Below are 14,261 nucleotides of genomic sequence, written 5' to 3' on the forward strand. Positions count from 1 at the left end.
GACAACAACAAACTGAGAATTTAAAGATTATATGTTGACGATAAAAGGCATTGTTAAAAACTAATTTTAATTAAAGACTTCTGTCTGCAGGAGCCTGGTTAATCAGTCATGATTTGGCCAAAAATAGATTTATCTCCCTTGCAAATCCCTCTCATCCAGCACCATATAGATCTTTGCATGAAAATCAATACTACAACTTTACACTTAAAACATTTTGCAGCAACATAAACTGCCTCAGATACAGCTATTATTTCCTAACCTATTGTATCCCATCTACCAGTACTATGGTATGAGTTGAACTATAATCTACTATGATACAGGCTATGAGCTCCCCCTAGTTGTCAACACATGCCACTTAAAAGCAGTGGGCACAACCGAGACTTGCAATTCAACTAAATACCAGCAAAGTTTATTTTGAAAAGTATTTTATATCAACAAACAGTATACAGTGCAAGGCAAACTAGATTGGAAATCTGAAAGCGAAATAAATGCCTTCAAGAAGGCCTTTTTAAACTAAAAGATTTATGCTAAGAGCAAACTGAGAGGAGCAGAATAGGTGTCGATTGAAGTCAGTAATTGATATCTATAATTTGTACTATTTCACCTAGCACACACTCATCTAAGTCATAATTATTGTCAAATATGCTACAAGACAGCCCTTTGTTCAACAGAGCAAGATACATTTTGCACTAGACAAGGACTCAACAAACCATTACTATTAAATACAACCACACTGAAAAACTGTCGACTTGTGTTTGCTAAACGTTTAAATAAGCTTGACAAAATAGTCCCTTGTATTTGTCTACCAACAAAAAAACTTGAAATGATTTCTTAGCCATTTTACATCTATCTGAAACACCAAGCAAATCAAACAGAAAACAGTAAGCAATACAGACCCATAACCTACTACTACAGTATGTCAGTTTCTTTTAAAAACACAAATTTTTTTAGAAGCCTGGAAGCTTATGAAAACATAAAAGTTACGATTTTTTATCTCATGACTAAACTGTAAATATATTTAAATAAAATGGAACCCAGAGATTCAGAAAGAACAGATCTTGTTATTGTCCTATTTAAAAGCAAGATGCAGTGTCTTTTAAAAAACGTTAGGCTTCTGAATTCACAACTATGCAAGCATTTAGAAATTCGCAGCCATCTCCAAAAATCATTTCCTCTCTAAAACTTTAGCGGTATCTTGTATTCTTTGTGTATGATGCCAAATGAAATTGTTTCTCATGCTGATAAAAAAGATCATGAATTAAACCAAATCTACATCCATTTTAAGTGAAGTTTCCTGAACATAGAAGCAATCTGGAAAACCTTTACATGCTAAAAATGGCATTATTTTTTCTTACTTTGCATAAATATGCAGAGTAAATTATTAATCTTCCTGGGGAACCTGTTGACCAATTACTGAAGAAATCCTGTTTTGGGAAACCCTGTGCTCTATCTGGAATTGTATGATTTTGCTATGTGCTTCTTCCATATTTTCTATCATCTTATTGATTTTGCTTATTTTGCATTATTCTGCATAACCAGTAGCACCAGGCTTTTAAGATGGATTCTCCTTTCACACTTCCGTCTATTCTAAAAATATACTATTAGATGAAGAACATATCGCTCAAGTTTTAAAAAAATGTAAAAGTGGCAAACCAGCAGTTTGAACCAAACCAACCTAATCTATCTTTGCATGAAGCATGTCCAAGGCTCGCCATAAACTCTTTTGCATAATACCTCTTTTTCCACTGTCTAAAAATGTAGCCAGCTCAAGTACTAAGTTTTCTTTCTCCATCCTCACAAACAACAGGTCCTGAGCTGCTCTTTTTCAATGTCTTTCCCCCTTTTGCACTCTCCCTGTAAAAATTATCGTACGCAGATGTATGCTGAATGTAGGGAGGAGCAGTAGGCCACTCAATTTTTGCAGTTTTAACTAAATTCCAACTTTAGAGAAAAAATATATATTGCAGTCTACTTGCTTTTTTGGTTTCACATTCAAGATCTAAATGTTTCTCTGAGCAGCAATAGCATGAAAACCAATAAACTCCACTGGAGCAGGGTCAGAAAACTTTTTTTTTCTGTTTTTCCCTCTCCCCCCCCCCCTTTTTTTTTTTTTTTTTTGCCTGGCACAGGACTCCAAGTCATCCTGAAAGGCAATTCTCCTGACAGATGCCAAAAAGACAAAGCTAAACATCAAATGATACAGGTCTCAGAAGCCAATATCAAATTCATTCCTGGGTGTTGTTTTTTTTCATGATACTCTGCAAACTCCTCCATTCACAGGACAGCTCTTTAATGATGAATTAAACCTTCCTGAAAACTGGTAGAACTACTCCTGTCTGGCAAAGCACCCCACTGAAAGTCTGCAGCTCAGTCGCGGTGGATGTGTGCTAAAATGCCTGTATTTCCTGCTCCCCTCCTCCCCCCGGACTACTCCCACCCCCTCTTTCAATTGATACCTTTATTTTTTTCTGCCACTGTTCAGTATGCATCCTGATTTCTCCGCCAGCTTCCTCAGGATGGAGAGATAGAGAAACACAAGAGGGGAGGGGGGAAATTGCATGCAGCTTTGCCTTCCATTCCTCCCCTCCAAACCCATTGTGCAGCAGCTCCTTGGACCCCCGAGTTCACTGTTCCTCTGCCTCGTTATTTACTTCCGAGTAAGGCGATCAGGAAACGAGATCCAATGCAAGAACGAACCTACCTGGCTCCCCTCTCTCCCAAAAATGTTTCGCCCTTCTCAATACATTCAAATGTGTGCAACAAACACACACCCGCAAGCCCCTTTCCAAACCAAATCTCTTCTTGCAAACGAGACACGAAATTAGTGGGAGACATTGCCTTAGACGGTGCAGATGTTTTTTAAAAAATCAACCAAAAAAAAGGAAAACGCAATTTCCAAACAGGCTGGGTTTTCTTTTTCTAAAAAAAAATGCAATTAACAAAGAGATTTGGGGGAAGTATCCACCTTTTTAACGGGGAGGCAAATCTGGTTACAAAATAGCACTGAATGAAAAAACACCGCCCCCCTCCCCCCCGAAAGGTGCCAAATGCATCTTCATTTGTGTTGCACCAGCTGATGGCTGGGGGGGGGTGGGGGGAAGGGGGTAAAAAGGATAAAGTAACCAGAGAAGCAAAAATAAAATAAACAAAAAAGAAAAATGGAAATGGCAGAACCCGGACGCCACCCAAAATATCTAGCGGCAGGGGAAAAAAAAAGAAACAGAGAGATCACCATCACCATCCTCCTCCTCATCATCCTCTTTCCAACAAATTCTTACAAAACCCAGTTTTCTCCGCGGGAACAAAGGAGGAGAGATCGCAACCACCAAATGCTCCTGGCAGATGGCTTCTCTCCTCGCCTGTCCAGGGGAGGGAGGCTCGGGATATATTTATTTATTTATTTAAATTCTTTAAAATCGAACATAAATATTCGGATTCGCGGCGGCGCCGAGGCTCAGCCCCGCTCGCGCCGCGCGCCCGCTCCTCCGCCAACTTCGGCACCGCTCCGCCCGGCCCGGGGGGCTCTGCTCGGGCATCCCGCACTTGGGCTGGATTTGGTTTTGGCCCCCTCTTTACCTCTGAAGCTGAGGGGGCTGGGGGCGGGGGGGGAGGGAGTGCTTGCCACCTTCGTGGCACCTAAAGGACGGCTGGCTTCGCATTGCACTCAGACGGGTGCCAGGCGAAGGAAGGGAAATAAAGGGCTAAAAATGAGAAAAAGCGGGGATGTGCGGGGGGGAGGGAAGGTGCCTGCTCTGCACGCGTGCACACACGCATCTACACGCGCGCACACACACGCAGTGACCTGTCCCTCGGACCCAGCGTCCCCCCCAAAGGTTTTTTCCCTGCTCCCCCCCGCCCCCCTGTTCCGGTGGGAGCTTTGGCGGAGCGCAGCCTCCCCCCGCCTCCCATCCCATCCCATCCCGGGCCGGCTCTCCGGGCTCCCCCGCCCCCCGGCGCTGCGCTCCCCACCCACCACTCGCGCGGGGCCGGCGGCGGCGGCGGCGGGCGCCACGCGGGGCCCCGGGGCCGGCGGCACCTGCGCGCGGAGCGGCCACCTGCAGCCCCGGCTGCGCCGCCACCTCGGCCTGCCCCGCACGCCCGCACGGGCAGGGCAGCCGCTCGCCAACTTTTCCCCGCGCTCGCTCCCGCCCTGCGCCGGCTCCCGGCTCTGCAAACTTTGCTTCCCCTGCCTCCCTCTCGTCTCCCACCCCTCTCCTCTCCTTTCTCCGGCTCCGGCTCCGGCTCCCCCCACCCCGCCGCCGCGCGCGCGCGCCCTCCCCCTCCATTCCCGGCCCCTCTCCCTGCCTGGCTCCCGCTCCGCGCTGCCCGCCCGGCCCCTGCCTCCGCGCCGGCTCCTGCAAACTTACGTGTGATAATCTCTCTTTGTGACAAGTGCTGCGGGTTCCCCTGCTTGCGACGGGACATTGCCCTGGCATTTACACTGGCATCGCCCGGAGAGCTGCACTGGGTTGGGGGGACGCGCGTGGGGGGCGGGGGGGCGGCCGATCCTCCTTCTCCTCCTCCTCTGGATGTGTCTGTCTTCTTCTCCTGCCTTCTCCGGGATGGATTTTTGCTGCTGCTGCTGCTGCTTCTTCTTCAGAAAAAGAAAAAAAAATGAAGACAAGCGGCCCCCTCTTTGTTGTGGCGGCGGCGGTGCACGGGCTGGGATTCCCCCTCAATTAAAAATCAGCATCACGAGGAAAGAAAGGGGGAAAAAAAGAAAAAGAAAGGGGGAAAAAAAGCTCTTTCTGGTGCCTCGCGCTGTCCCTCACACACGCTCTGCCTCGGGTTTTTGTTTTGGTTTGGTTTTTTTTTTTTTTTTTTTTTTTTTTTGCTCTCTCCTCCACCGCTCGCACTTCCAAATCTCTTCGTGAACTTAGGAGGCTTTGCACCGAGAGTGACACTTTTTTCGCTCTGTCTCTCTCTCGCTCTCTGTCTCCAGAGTGCTGGGCCAATGGGCAAGTGCACTTCTTCCAGCAGAAGGGCAAAAAAAAAAGAAGAAAAAAAGTCTTTAAAAAAAAAAAAAGGAAAAAAAACACAAAAAAAAGTCGAGCTGGGGCTTGCCCACGCGCACCCCAGAAAAATGCCAAAAAAAAAAAATTTTTTTTTTGTCAGAAATGGACCCTTGGCTGGGCTGTTTTGTTAAAGGGGCAGCAGGACTGTGTCTCCTCTTTCCCAGTTCAGGTAGCACTGCTTTGCCCTAGTGCTTTTGCATTGCCAGTGCCTCTGCACCACTTGGCACTCACTGCTCCCCTCGCCTGGCACTGGGACTGGAAGGAAGGAAGCCCCTAGTGCAGCTGGGCTGGTGCTGGCTATTACTATTATATATTGCAATGTGAAGATGGCGGAGTCCTGGTTCTCTGGGAGCGCTCTGTCTCTCTATGGCTGGGGCTGCCTCTGTACAATGGGATAAAATTCAAGTTCAAGTGCGGACGTGACGTTTAATCTGCACTAGAGACAAAAAAAAAAAAAAAAAAGACCCAGAGAGTAGGAGCACTGGGGGCGACTAGCGGTGGCTTTTTAACATTGTACCCTGCAAGAGAACAAGCGGCGCACACACACACTCACTCACACGCGGAGACACAAACTACACATGCCTGCGCGGGAGCAGCGCCGGGCTTTGTGCGCTGCGGCTGCCCCGGCCCCCGGGAGCGCCCGCAGACCGGCGCCCGCGCGGGGCGACCGGGCTCTGCTGCCTCGGCTCCCACAGCTGGGGCCAGGGGGGTCGCCACCCCGCGGGGGCTGGCTCCGGCCACGTGGGTTTGGGTCCCTTCCTGCCCCGCGCCCAGGCCCCATGAGGTGCGGGGGGACCCCGGCGGGAGGGCGCTCCTCCCGTGGCCCGTCTTTCTCCTGCCCCCCTGCAAGCTCCGAGGCTTCTCCTGCTCCAGGCAGCGCGGCAGCCGCCGGGCATTTCTTCCCGACACTTTCCCAACAAGGCAGGAGCTGTGTGGGCTGGGGGGTCTCTCCCTCCGCGGCGCGCGGGGCTGCAGGGGCCCCGCTTCGCCCCCTCGCCTCCCCGAGCCGCGCGGGCGCCCCCGGGCGAGCGGGGGCAGCCGGGGCCGCGCAGCTGCCTGGGGGGGCGAGCCCCTGCTTGTACTTGCCACATCCTCCTCTTTCCCGCGCAGGTGAGCGCGCTCCTCGCTTCAGGACTCCTGGAGCCCAACTTTTGCTCCCTGCCCCGCTGCCCCGGCTTGCCTTGCCCCTCCTCCCGCGCTTTCAGCACCACGTCTGGACAGGGCGAGGGGCTGGGGGCTGGCAGGCAGCGGGAGCAAACCCGAGGGAGCGGCCGCCCCCGCGCGGGGGAAGGGGTCCCGCCCTCCTGCCACCTCCTCTCAGCCTGGCAGGAATGTGGGGGTGGCGGCGAGCGCCGGGGGGCGGGGGCGCATCGCGCTGCCCCGCGCAGACCTGGGCTGAGCAGCCTCGCTCGCCGCCGCCTCTCGCGAACTGCGGGGCAGACCGGCCGCTCGCAGCTGGGCCGCTGCGGGGCGCAGGCCCGCCCGGGGTGGGCCCGGAGCCGGCCTGGCCGTGCGCCGCTCTGCCCCGCACAGGGGCGGGCGCGGGGGAGGCGCGTCCCCGCGGGGTCCCGGGGCTCACAAAGGCGGGCAGCCGCAGCTGGGCGGGGAGGCTGCGCTCCGCTCCGCGCGGCCATTGCCCGCAGGTTGGCGGGGGCGGGCAGCTGGGGCTGGGGCCGCAGGGAGGGGGAAGCTGCCGGCGGAAGAGCCCGCGGGGCCTGCCCCGGGGCCGGGGGAGACGGTGCCTCGGCATCTTCCTGCCGGGGGATCCTTTTCAAAGCCGCCCTCTCCTGCAGCTCCAGCCCGGGTTACCTCCAGCTCGAGAAGGCACCAGCCCCACCTGGTGTCAGCATGATGGATGCCACTGGGGTCAGCGGAGCCCTTCCCGGAATGCGGCTGGGAGGCTCCCACCGCCAGGCAACGAAATGGCCACACAACCCAAACCGGCACCGCCTTGCCCCGGGCCGCACGCTCGGGGCAGGTGTCCGTAGCCCCCTCCTCCCGCCGTCCTCCCCAGCCCCCTCCCCCTTGATTCCCTCTCTTGCCCGCTCCCCTCCCCTCCCTCGCACCCTGCCGGCCTTGGCGAGCGGCTCGCGTGTGCGCCACGTGTGTCTCGGCCCGCGCGGGAAGTCCTCGCCGGCCAGGGGAGCGGGGCCGGGGCAGAGTCCAGCCTGCCGCGCCCGCTCCCAGAGCGGGGCAGGACGTTCAGCGGCAACCGTATCAGGCGGCTTCCTGGCCATCCTCTGTTGATTCAGTCCTGCCTTAACAGTGGGCATCAAATCAAAGATAAGGGCACAGCAATGACTGACCACGCCGGCCTCCTTCGTCCCCTCCAGTGGCAGCGCCTGGGGGGACGCGGGCACTCCTCATGCCACAGCCCAGGGCTCTAACACGGGGGTCTTTTTTAAAGCCTCGCTCCCTCCTCCTGCTCCTAAAATGTATCCCAATAGGGGGAAAAAAATTCCAGAGTGATTTCTCAGTCTCCTCTTTCCTCCCCTGTCTGGCACTTGTGATCATTAGCACTGAAAGCTGTTAATGTCTTGTCTCACAGCTCCCCCTTTAGTCTCTTTGCTTTCCCTGTCTCGCGTTCAAAGACAGATCAATAGCAGGCTCTTTCTAACCTTGACCTATCCCTCGACCCCGCCTCCATCTGCAGCTGGCCCACTGTTTTGTTTTCTCACTCCGTCGATATCCAAGTCCCAATCGGTGACAGCAGACAAACAAGAGGGGCTTGCTGCTCCCAGGGGGCTCGCTGGCCTGGCTCTGCCCACCCCTCCCCCAGGCCGCCAGCCACAATAGCGCTCTGGCCGGAGCATTTCTGTCCCACTGATTATCGCACTGCTTTGTCCAAGTCCCCTTTCTCCCTCTCCCCTTCGCAGCACCCGCCTGCAAGAAAAGCGGGCCGTGCAACTTCCACCTTGCGATCAGATGAGAAAGGCGAGCCTCACACGCACTCGCCGCCACCCTGCTTGGACACCTACCGAAACACACCTCCTGCCCCAAAGCCAGGAGAGGGTTCGTCGTCCTTCGAAGAACCCGGCTGAAAAGGACCGGGCGGGGGGCGGGGGGGGGTAAATAATAATACGCAACAAAACCAAGAGCCATTCAAAAGGCGATCAGCTTTAAATTAGCAGCAATGCAAAAATGGGGTGCCAATTTGCTGATCACATTTTTTCCAACCTGGATTTTAACGAGTCAAAGTCTCACCCCAGTCTATGCTCCTTGCTATCAGGAACAAGGAGCTAATGCAGCGTTAAATATGCCATTTCATTCTATGTACAACAAGGCGCGCTGAATAAAGAGCAGATATTTTAGCTTCTGGGATTCTTTTTTTTTCTTTCTGTTTTTTAATTATAAGATGTCTAAGTGCGGAAATTTGGCATGGCTAGTAATAGCAGGAACTTCGAGAGAGAGAGAGACAGAGAAACTCCCAATACTCTGGCAGGGTTGCAACCCTATACCACAGGACTGATCTGTCACCTGGCCCCATTTGGGCACATTTCCACCTTCCCCCCTTCTAGCCACAGAAGTTTTCAGGAAAATAAAGACTTCCGCCCCAGATCCTGCCTGTTGCGACTTTGGTTGCTGCGCAGTCTTTGCTCCAAAAGCTCGAGCTAAGTGAGAAGCAAGTAGGTCTGGAGAAGAGATGCAGGCGCGCGTGTGTGCGTGTGCGTGCGCGTGTGAGCAGCCTGGGCTCAGACCAGCCGGCTTGTTCCATATTCCTGGGGAATCTTTGCACGTTGTTTGTGGAAATCAGAATAAACACAGGGCACTGATCCGATCGCCTTACTTACCCGCTCCACCTTGCGAGGAGATACAGAAACACAGGATCTAACCAGATCATATTTACATACATATTAATAAAACTCCCGAGGTGGCAGTTCTGCCTTCGCATCCAGCGCAAGGATTTCTGTGAGTTCTCATAGCAGACCCATAAAAAAAAAGACAGAAAAAGAGGTCTTTGGGGCTTCCTGGAATATTTTTTTTCCTGCGATGATTTCATATAATTTCTCAAAATTACATAGTTAAGTAGCATCAAATTTCAGGGTGATATAATAACTCAAAATGTGTAAATTTTTTTCTTGCATCAAATCACTTAACTGCAGTAAACAGGGCTGCAAAACCTCAATCAGAGGAACTGTTTGGTGTGTTTCTTCAATTTATGGCGCACAACAAAATTGTTCTCGTTATCTGTTAAAATATATAGAAATTGCACCATTTATTCCCCTAATTTCCTTCCTCCTGAACGTGGAAAACACAGGAATATTTCAACGTGCATGTCAGCTGAAGGCTAAAGAGGATAACGCCTAGCCTCCTGCCCCACTCCCAGCCCTATTCCCACACCGCATGGGATGCAAAGCCCCCTCTTATCTTTCTCTAGATTTGGTTTCCTTCCAGTCTGCTTCATTTTCTCTATCTGTTGCTGACGCTTTTCGGGACTGGCTTTGGAAAGTAATATTCCAGCAACCTTCCCCTCTACAACCTTAGCTCATTTGGACTCTTCTGCCTTGTCCAGCTGAGCTCCTCGCTTTCATCATCTTTCCAAATGTGAAAAGCACCCATTCAGTGACAGCCCAAATACGGGGGCCTGATCCTGCCCTCCCTCATGCCAGTTGCACAAAATCCCAACCAAAAAAATGCAAGCACAAAAGCACACATCAGCTGGGGAAACAGAAGGGCGTGCTGGGAGCGTGAGGCAGGCAGGCTCACTCACTGCCCCTCTGCAGGAGCTGGAAGAGAGGCGAGCGACGTAAGTTGCACTGCCCTGCTGAAGCCCCGGCTCCGGCTCCCTCGTTAGTCCTTCCCTGCGCTGAAGTCACTGCCAAAACTTCCACTGACGTCAGTGGCAGCAGGATAGGGCCCTATAACTTGGAAGCATCTCTTTCTAATCCTTTCCTTAGAGTCAGTTTTGTATTTTCCCTCCCGTCCTCCCCCCACCCCCTCTCCCCAACTACTTCCCAGGGAAAAAAGAAATCTGGGACGAGCTGCAGGGTGTGTGTGTGTGCCTATAGGGAGCACTCTTCATCAGCATCCAAGGAGAAGGGGAGTCCATGAGTCATGCCTGAAAAGCAGAGTGTGCAACTGGTGTTCCTTTGTGATCACCACTGAAACCAGCAAGGGAGACAGACGTGGGCACAAGTTATTCACTGTTGGGGAAACTTTCTGAAATAGATCTGGGGCTGTTCTCTAATGAATTCACCGCAAGGGCTGTTTGTGCCTTTGGAAAATCCTGCCTAGAGCAGTAGTTCTCAGCTTTTCAGACTGGAGGCACCCCTGGATAGACTGGAGGAAACCCTGGATAAATTCAAGGCACCCATCTGAAAATGCCAGCTCTTCGTTTTCACTCTTTTTTTTACTACAGAAAAAGGGCAGTTTTTCTGTTGCAAAGAACTAAGACCACAACTATGGATTTCTATTTGAAATCTCTGGGTATAAACTGTGACTCATATTGCAAACCTAAAAGTGCTTAACATTGTGTGGTACCCCTGCTGCACCCCTGAAGGGTTTTCAAGCCATCCCAGGATGCTGTGGTACCCTGGTTGGGAATCACTGGCCTAGAAAGTGTCATCACTGCCTTGTGCCTTAAGCCAGGGCCCCACTGTGAGTTATGAGCTTGTGCTAATGCAACTGTACCAAAAGCTGAGCCCCACTTGGAGGGTGGGTGATATCTAATAGGCAGTAGTTTACATACATGTTCAGTGCTTTAAATCTGGAACTTTTTTCTATTTAGAGGGGCAGTAGAGACTCAGTTTTACATAAAGAATGAAAAAAAGATCTCCCCTCAGTTGTACACTGATAATCCTCAATATTTGAAGGATACAGGGATGCTCCTTTCCTCTGCTTTTTAATGTTACTCTCAATCAACTTCCCACCGTACATAATTTAATGGGATTTGAAATCTTTAATGGGGATTTGAAATCTTTGGGATTGTTTCAAGTAGCAAAGCCTCCTCAGATATGGATTGGCAATAAAATCCTTAGCTTGAACTCATGACAAAATCCTTTCAAGCCTGTCTCTCTCAGATCATGAAAATATGAATCTGGACATCACAAAAGAATTCATTTATCTTTGTTCCATTGTCTAAGATCCCCCTGCCTTGCAGTCTTTAAGTAGGGCAGATTTATGGTAACTCCTCTTTTTTTTTTAACTTGGACAACTCAACTCAAACTGGTAAATTCATCAGCCTCCAGATTCACTACAAGCATTTGCAGTTTCATTATTCCTATCAACAGTTACGGAATTTAGAAGTGAAGATGCCTGGCCTGGGAGTGATTATATATTGCACCCGAAGTGCACATTCTTATTTCTAAGGAAAGGAACAATGTATGAAGCACTTTAACATGGGGAATATAACTGTTTGTGTTTTTGGCAACTAATCACTTCTCAGTAGAAAATAATCAAATAATGGTATTACCTTTGACAGCCAGAAGCCACACATTTTTCGTGATAAAAGGAAGTAGTTATAACTTAGGAAAAATAAGGGGCAGTGTTTGGGATTGGCTGTCATCATTTTTCACAAGGGACTGAATTTTCATCACCTTTTACTGCAGTATTCTACCTGCATAACTCCCCTGGCTTCAATGGGGTCTCTTCTGACTTTAGGATCAGGCCTAGAGCTTTTGTGGTTCTGGTTTTACAGTGTCCCCACATGCATTGCTTCTGCCTCCCGCCTCTGATCTGCAGGTCAATGCCATAATGATAGATCAGTTGTTCCCCTCACCTCAGCTGACACTTTGAAATGTAATTTAGGATGATTAGGCAACCTCAGTGCCTGACGGACCAGAGGTATGATAATACCATGGTAAAAGGCCACAGTGATGCAAAGCTTTTACAGAACAGTAACTGAAGTCTTTTCTGAGCCAAGTGTTCCACCTGGACCCCACTACAAATTATTGTTTTCAATTACCACCTGTGTACTCCTTCCCATGCAACTTATTGATGTAAAATTACAACAACACTGGTATAAATAAGTTATGCTGCGGTTGTAAAATGGAAGAAATTTTGTTGTAGCAATTATGTTCAGCAAGATGACAAAATAAATTTCCAGTGCTGTGCTTGCAGTAACCTGGGGAATTTAAACCTCATAATTTCCATTCATTTCAGATAATTTGGAGTAATTTCTATATGTAATAACTTTGTAATGAAAAACACAGCGGTACTGAAGTGATTTCAAGTCTCCTTTTTTTTTTCCTATGGTATACATGGCACAAAATAAATAATAAAAATAATTCCTTTTTGTATGTGTTGAGTAATTCTTTCAGCAAAATCATAAACTAATACCAGGACTAAATCTCTGTCCATGAAATGAAAAATAAATTGAGTTAAAGAAAGTGAAAAAGTATGAAAGGCCTTCGATGTTTTATTGTGACTTTATTAAATTGTATCTTCTCTATGCTCTATTGTATCCCTAGGGGTTACTCTTCTAGGGAAGGGCATATAGATAGGTATATGTCCCTAGATCAAGAGAAGAGATGGTTGGAGCAAATACCTATGAAAATATTTAATTCAACACTTTAATTTTTAAAACAGAAACTGGAAATTTAAAAGAGAGAGAGAGGATGAAAGGGAGGTGCAAGTAAGTACAAGATAAAATAAATAAGTTGCTTTGGGGCATTGATTTTCATTAGTGTATTTGATGGTAAGTTACTTGGAGACTGTAAACATGTGCAATCATAGAGTATATTCCCCCACAAGGGAGTCCTATTTAATTAAAGACAAAAGAGACTACTGTATATTACAGAAGAGCAGGTTCTATGCCCTACCTATAGTCAGGGCACAAGACAATTATTACATAATAAACATGAACCCATCTGTGTTACTTTGTAGAAAATGCACAGTACTTTCCCTGGAAATAACAGTACTAATACATAATAACATTACTTTGCATTATATATCTTTTTCATCTCAAAGTGTTTTACAAATGCAGTTATACATTGAAATATTTTTTTTATGAGTGAGCAAAGTGAGGCAGAGAGGTGTTAAATAACCTGGGAAAGATCATATAACTAGCCTGTGAAAAAGTTAGGAAAAAACACATGACTGTTTAGGGCAAGTGCAAGTGCCCTGCTCACTGTAGCATTGTGGGTCCCCCCCCCCCCCCGCTTTTAAACCATTGCACTTGTATATGACATCTTGCATTGCTGTGTTACTGCCCAATATTATGCAATTAAGTTGTAGCTGTGCTATTCTGACACAATGAGGGATATTAAAAATGATTCAGGCAAGAACTTGGAATGTGTAAGCCAGCTTGTGCTTTAAATTTCAAACTGGGTGTGAAAGTGAATGGGAGCACCGTCAAGGATACAAGATGTCTCAAGTTCCATTAGGTTGTACATATATTGCACCCAAGACAGGTTTTTCCCTCAGCCTGTTTCTTTACCTTTGTTAGTATAGCAGCTGTCTTCGCACCTGTCCCAGTTTTTAGCCCTGAATGCCTTGGGCCCAAGGATATCCTTACACATACCGGACTCAAAGATTGCAGTCAGTTCCCTAGGCTCCACGGAAAACATTTTTCTTTTGAAAACCTTGAAGGGCATTTAGGTAACCAGAGAAATCAGGTCCGACTTTGAAAGAGACAGTAGTGAGTTAAAGAAGCAGGCAAGGATGAGTTTGGGGAACAGGAGAAATAGAAATAAAAGAAGTCTCGAGTCCAACTAATTGCTTCACACAGGAAACTCTTGTTATTTTCAGGGACAAGAAGAGAAACAAATTAGGGGCTAGATGGGGGAGCAGAATATGGACTGACTAGGAGTATGTAAGGAAGAAGCGCCTCATTTTTTGGCAAGGAGCACATCGTGTGTGAGACTAGGAGGAAGGAACGTAACTGCAAGAAGTTCAGCTCCAGGCATGAGGCTGGAGCAATCTCAGACAGAGGAAAACTTCAAGATTCAGATTCTTAGGTACTTCTATGGCCCTCATGCTGGTGTGTAAACACCTCAAAATCCTGTAAAGATTTATCCTTATAATACCACCCTGACACAGGGAAATACTATGATACCCATGTTACCAATGAGGTACAAAAAGTTAAGACTTAGAATTCCTATTAAAATCAATGGGAATTTGGTGCCTAAATACTGTACAAGAGCAGTAACTTAGATCTAGGCAACTTGCTTACAGCCACACAGGAAATCTCTGGAGCAGAGATTTGAACCCTGGTCTTACAAGTTCCCACTTCACTAGATACAAAGGTTCAAGACCCTGCTCTTCAGCTGGCTTTTAGGAGAATTCCAATCTGGAAACACTTACAAT

The 14,261-nt window shown here is 48.6% G+C and overlaps 1 protein-coding gene across 6 annotated transcripts in view; it reads right to left on the bottom strand.

Annotated features, from left to right (window-relative positions):
* The window catches only part of BCL11B (BCL11 transcription factor B), a 102,836-nt gene extending 97,450 nt beyond the window's left edge, over window positions 1–5,386 (bottom strand). For 4 of the 6 annotated variants that reach the window (XM_090033987.1, XM_090033983.1, XM_090033986.1 and 1 more), the window contains exon 1: window positions 4,368–5,386. In XM_090033987.1, coding sequence (XP_089890113.1) covers window positions 4,368–4,425 — 58 coding nt within the window. In that variant the 5' untranslated portion in view covers window positions 4,426–5,386. Of the gene's footprint in view, window positions 1–2,456; window positions 3,178–4,367 lie in introns of those variants that run through there. The other 2 variants (XM_090033984.1, XM_090033985.1) reach the window with 1 other exon arrangement.
* Between the last annotated feature and the right edge of the window lie 8,875 nt (window positions 5,387–14,261).

This window comes from Crocodylus siamensis, chromosome 2 (genome assembly GCF_052110815.1).
Source record: "Crocodylus siamensis isolate JL-2025a chromosome 2, ASM5211081v1, whole genome shotgun sequence".
NCBI lineage: Eukaryota > Metazoa > Chordata > Crocodylia > Crocodylidae > Crocodylus > Crocodylus siamensis.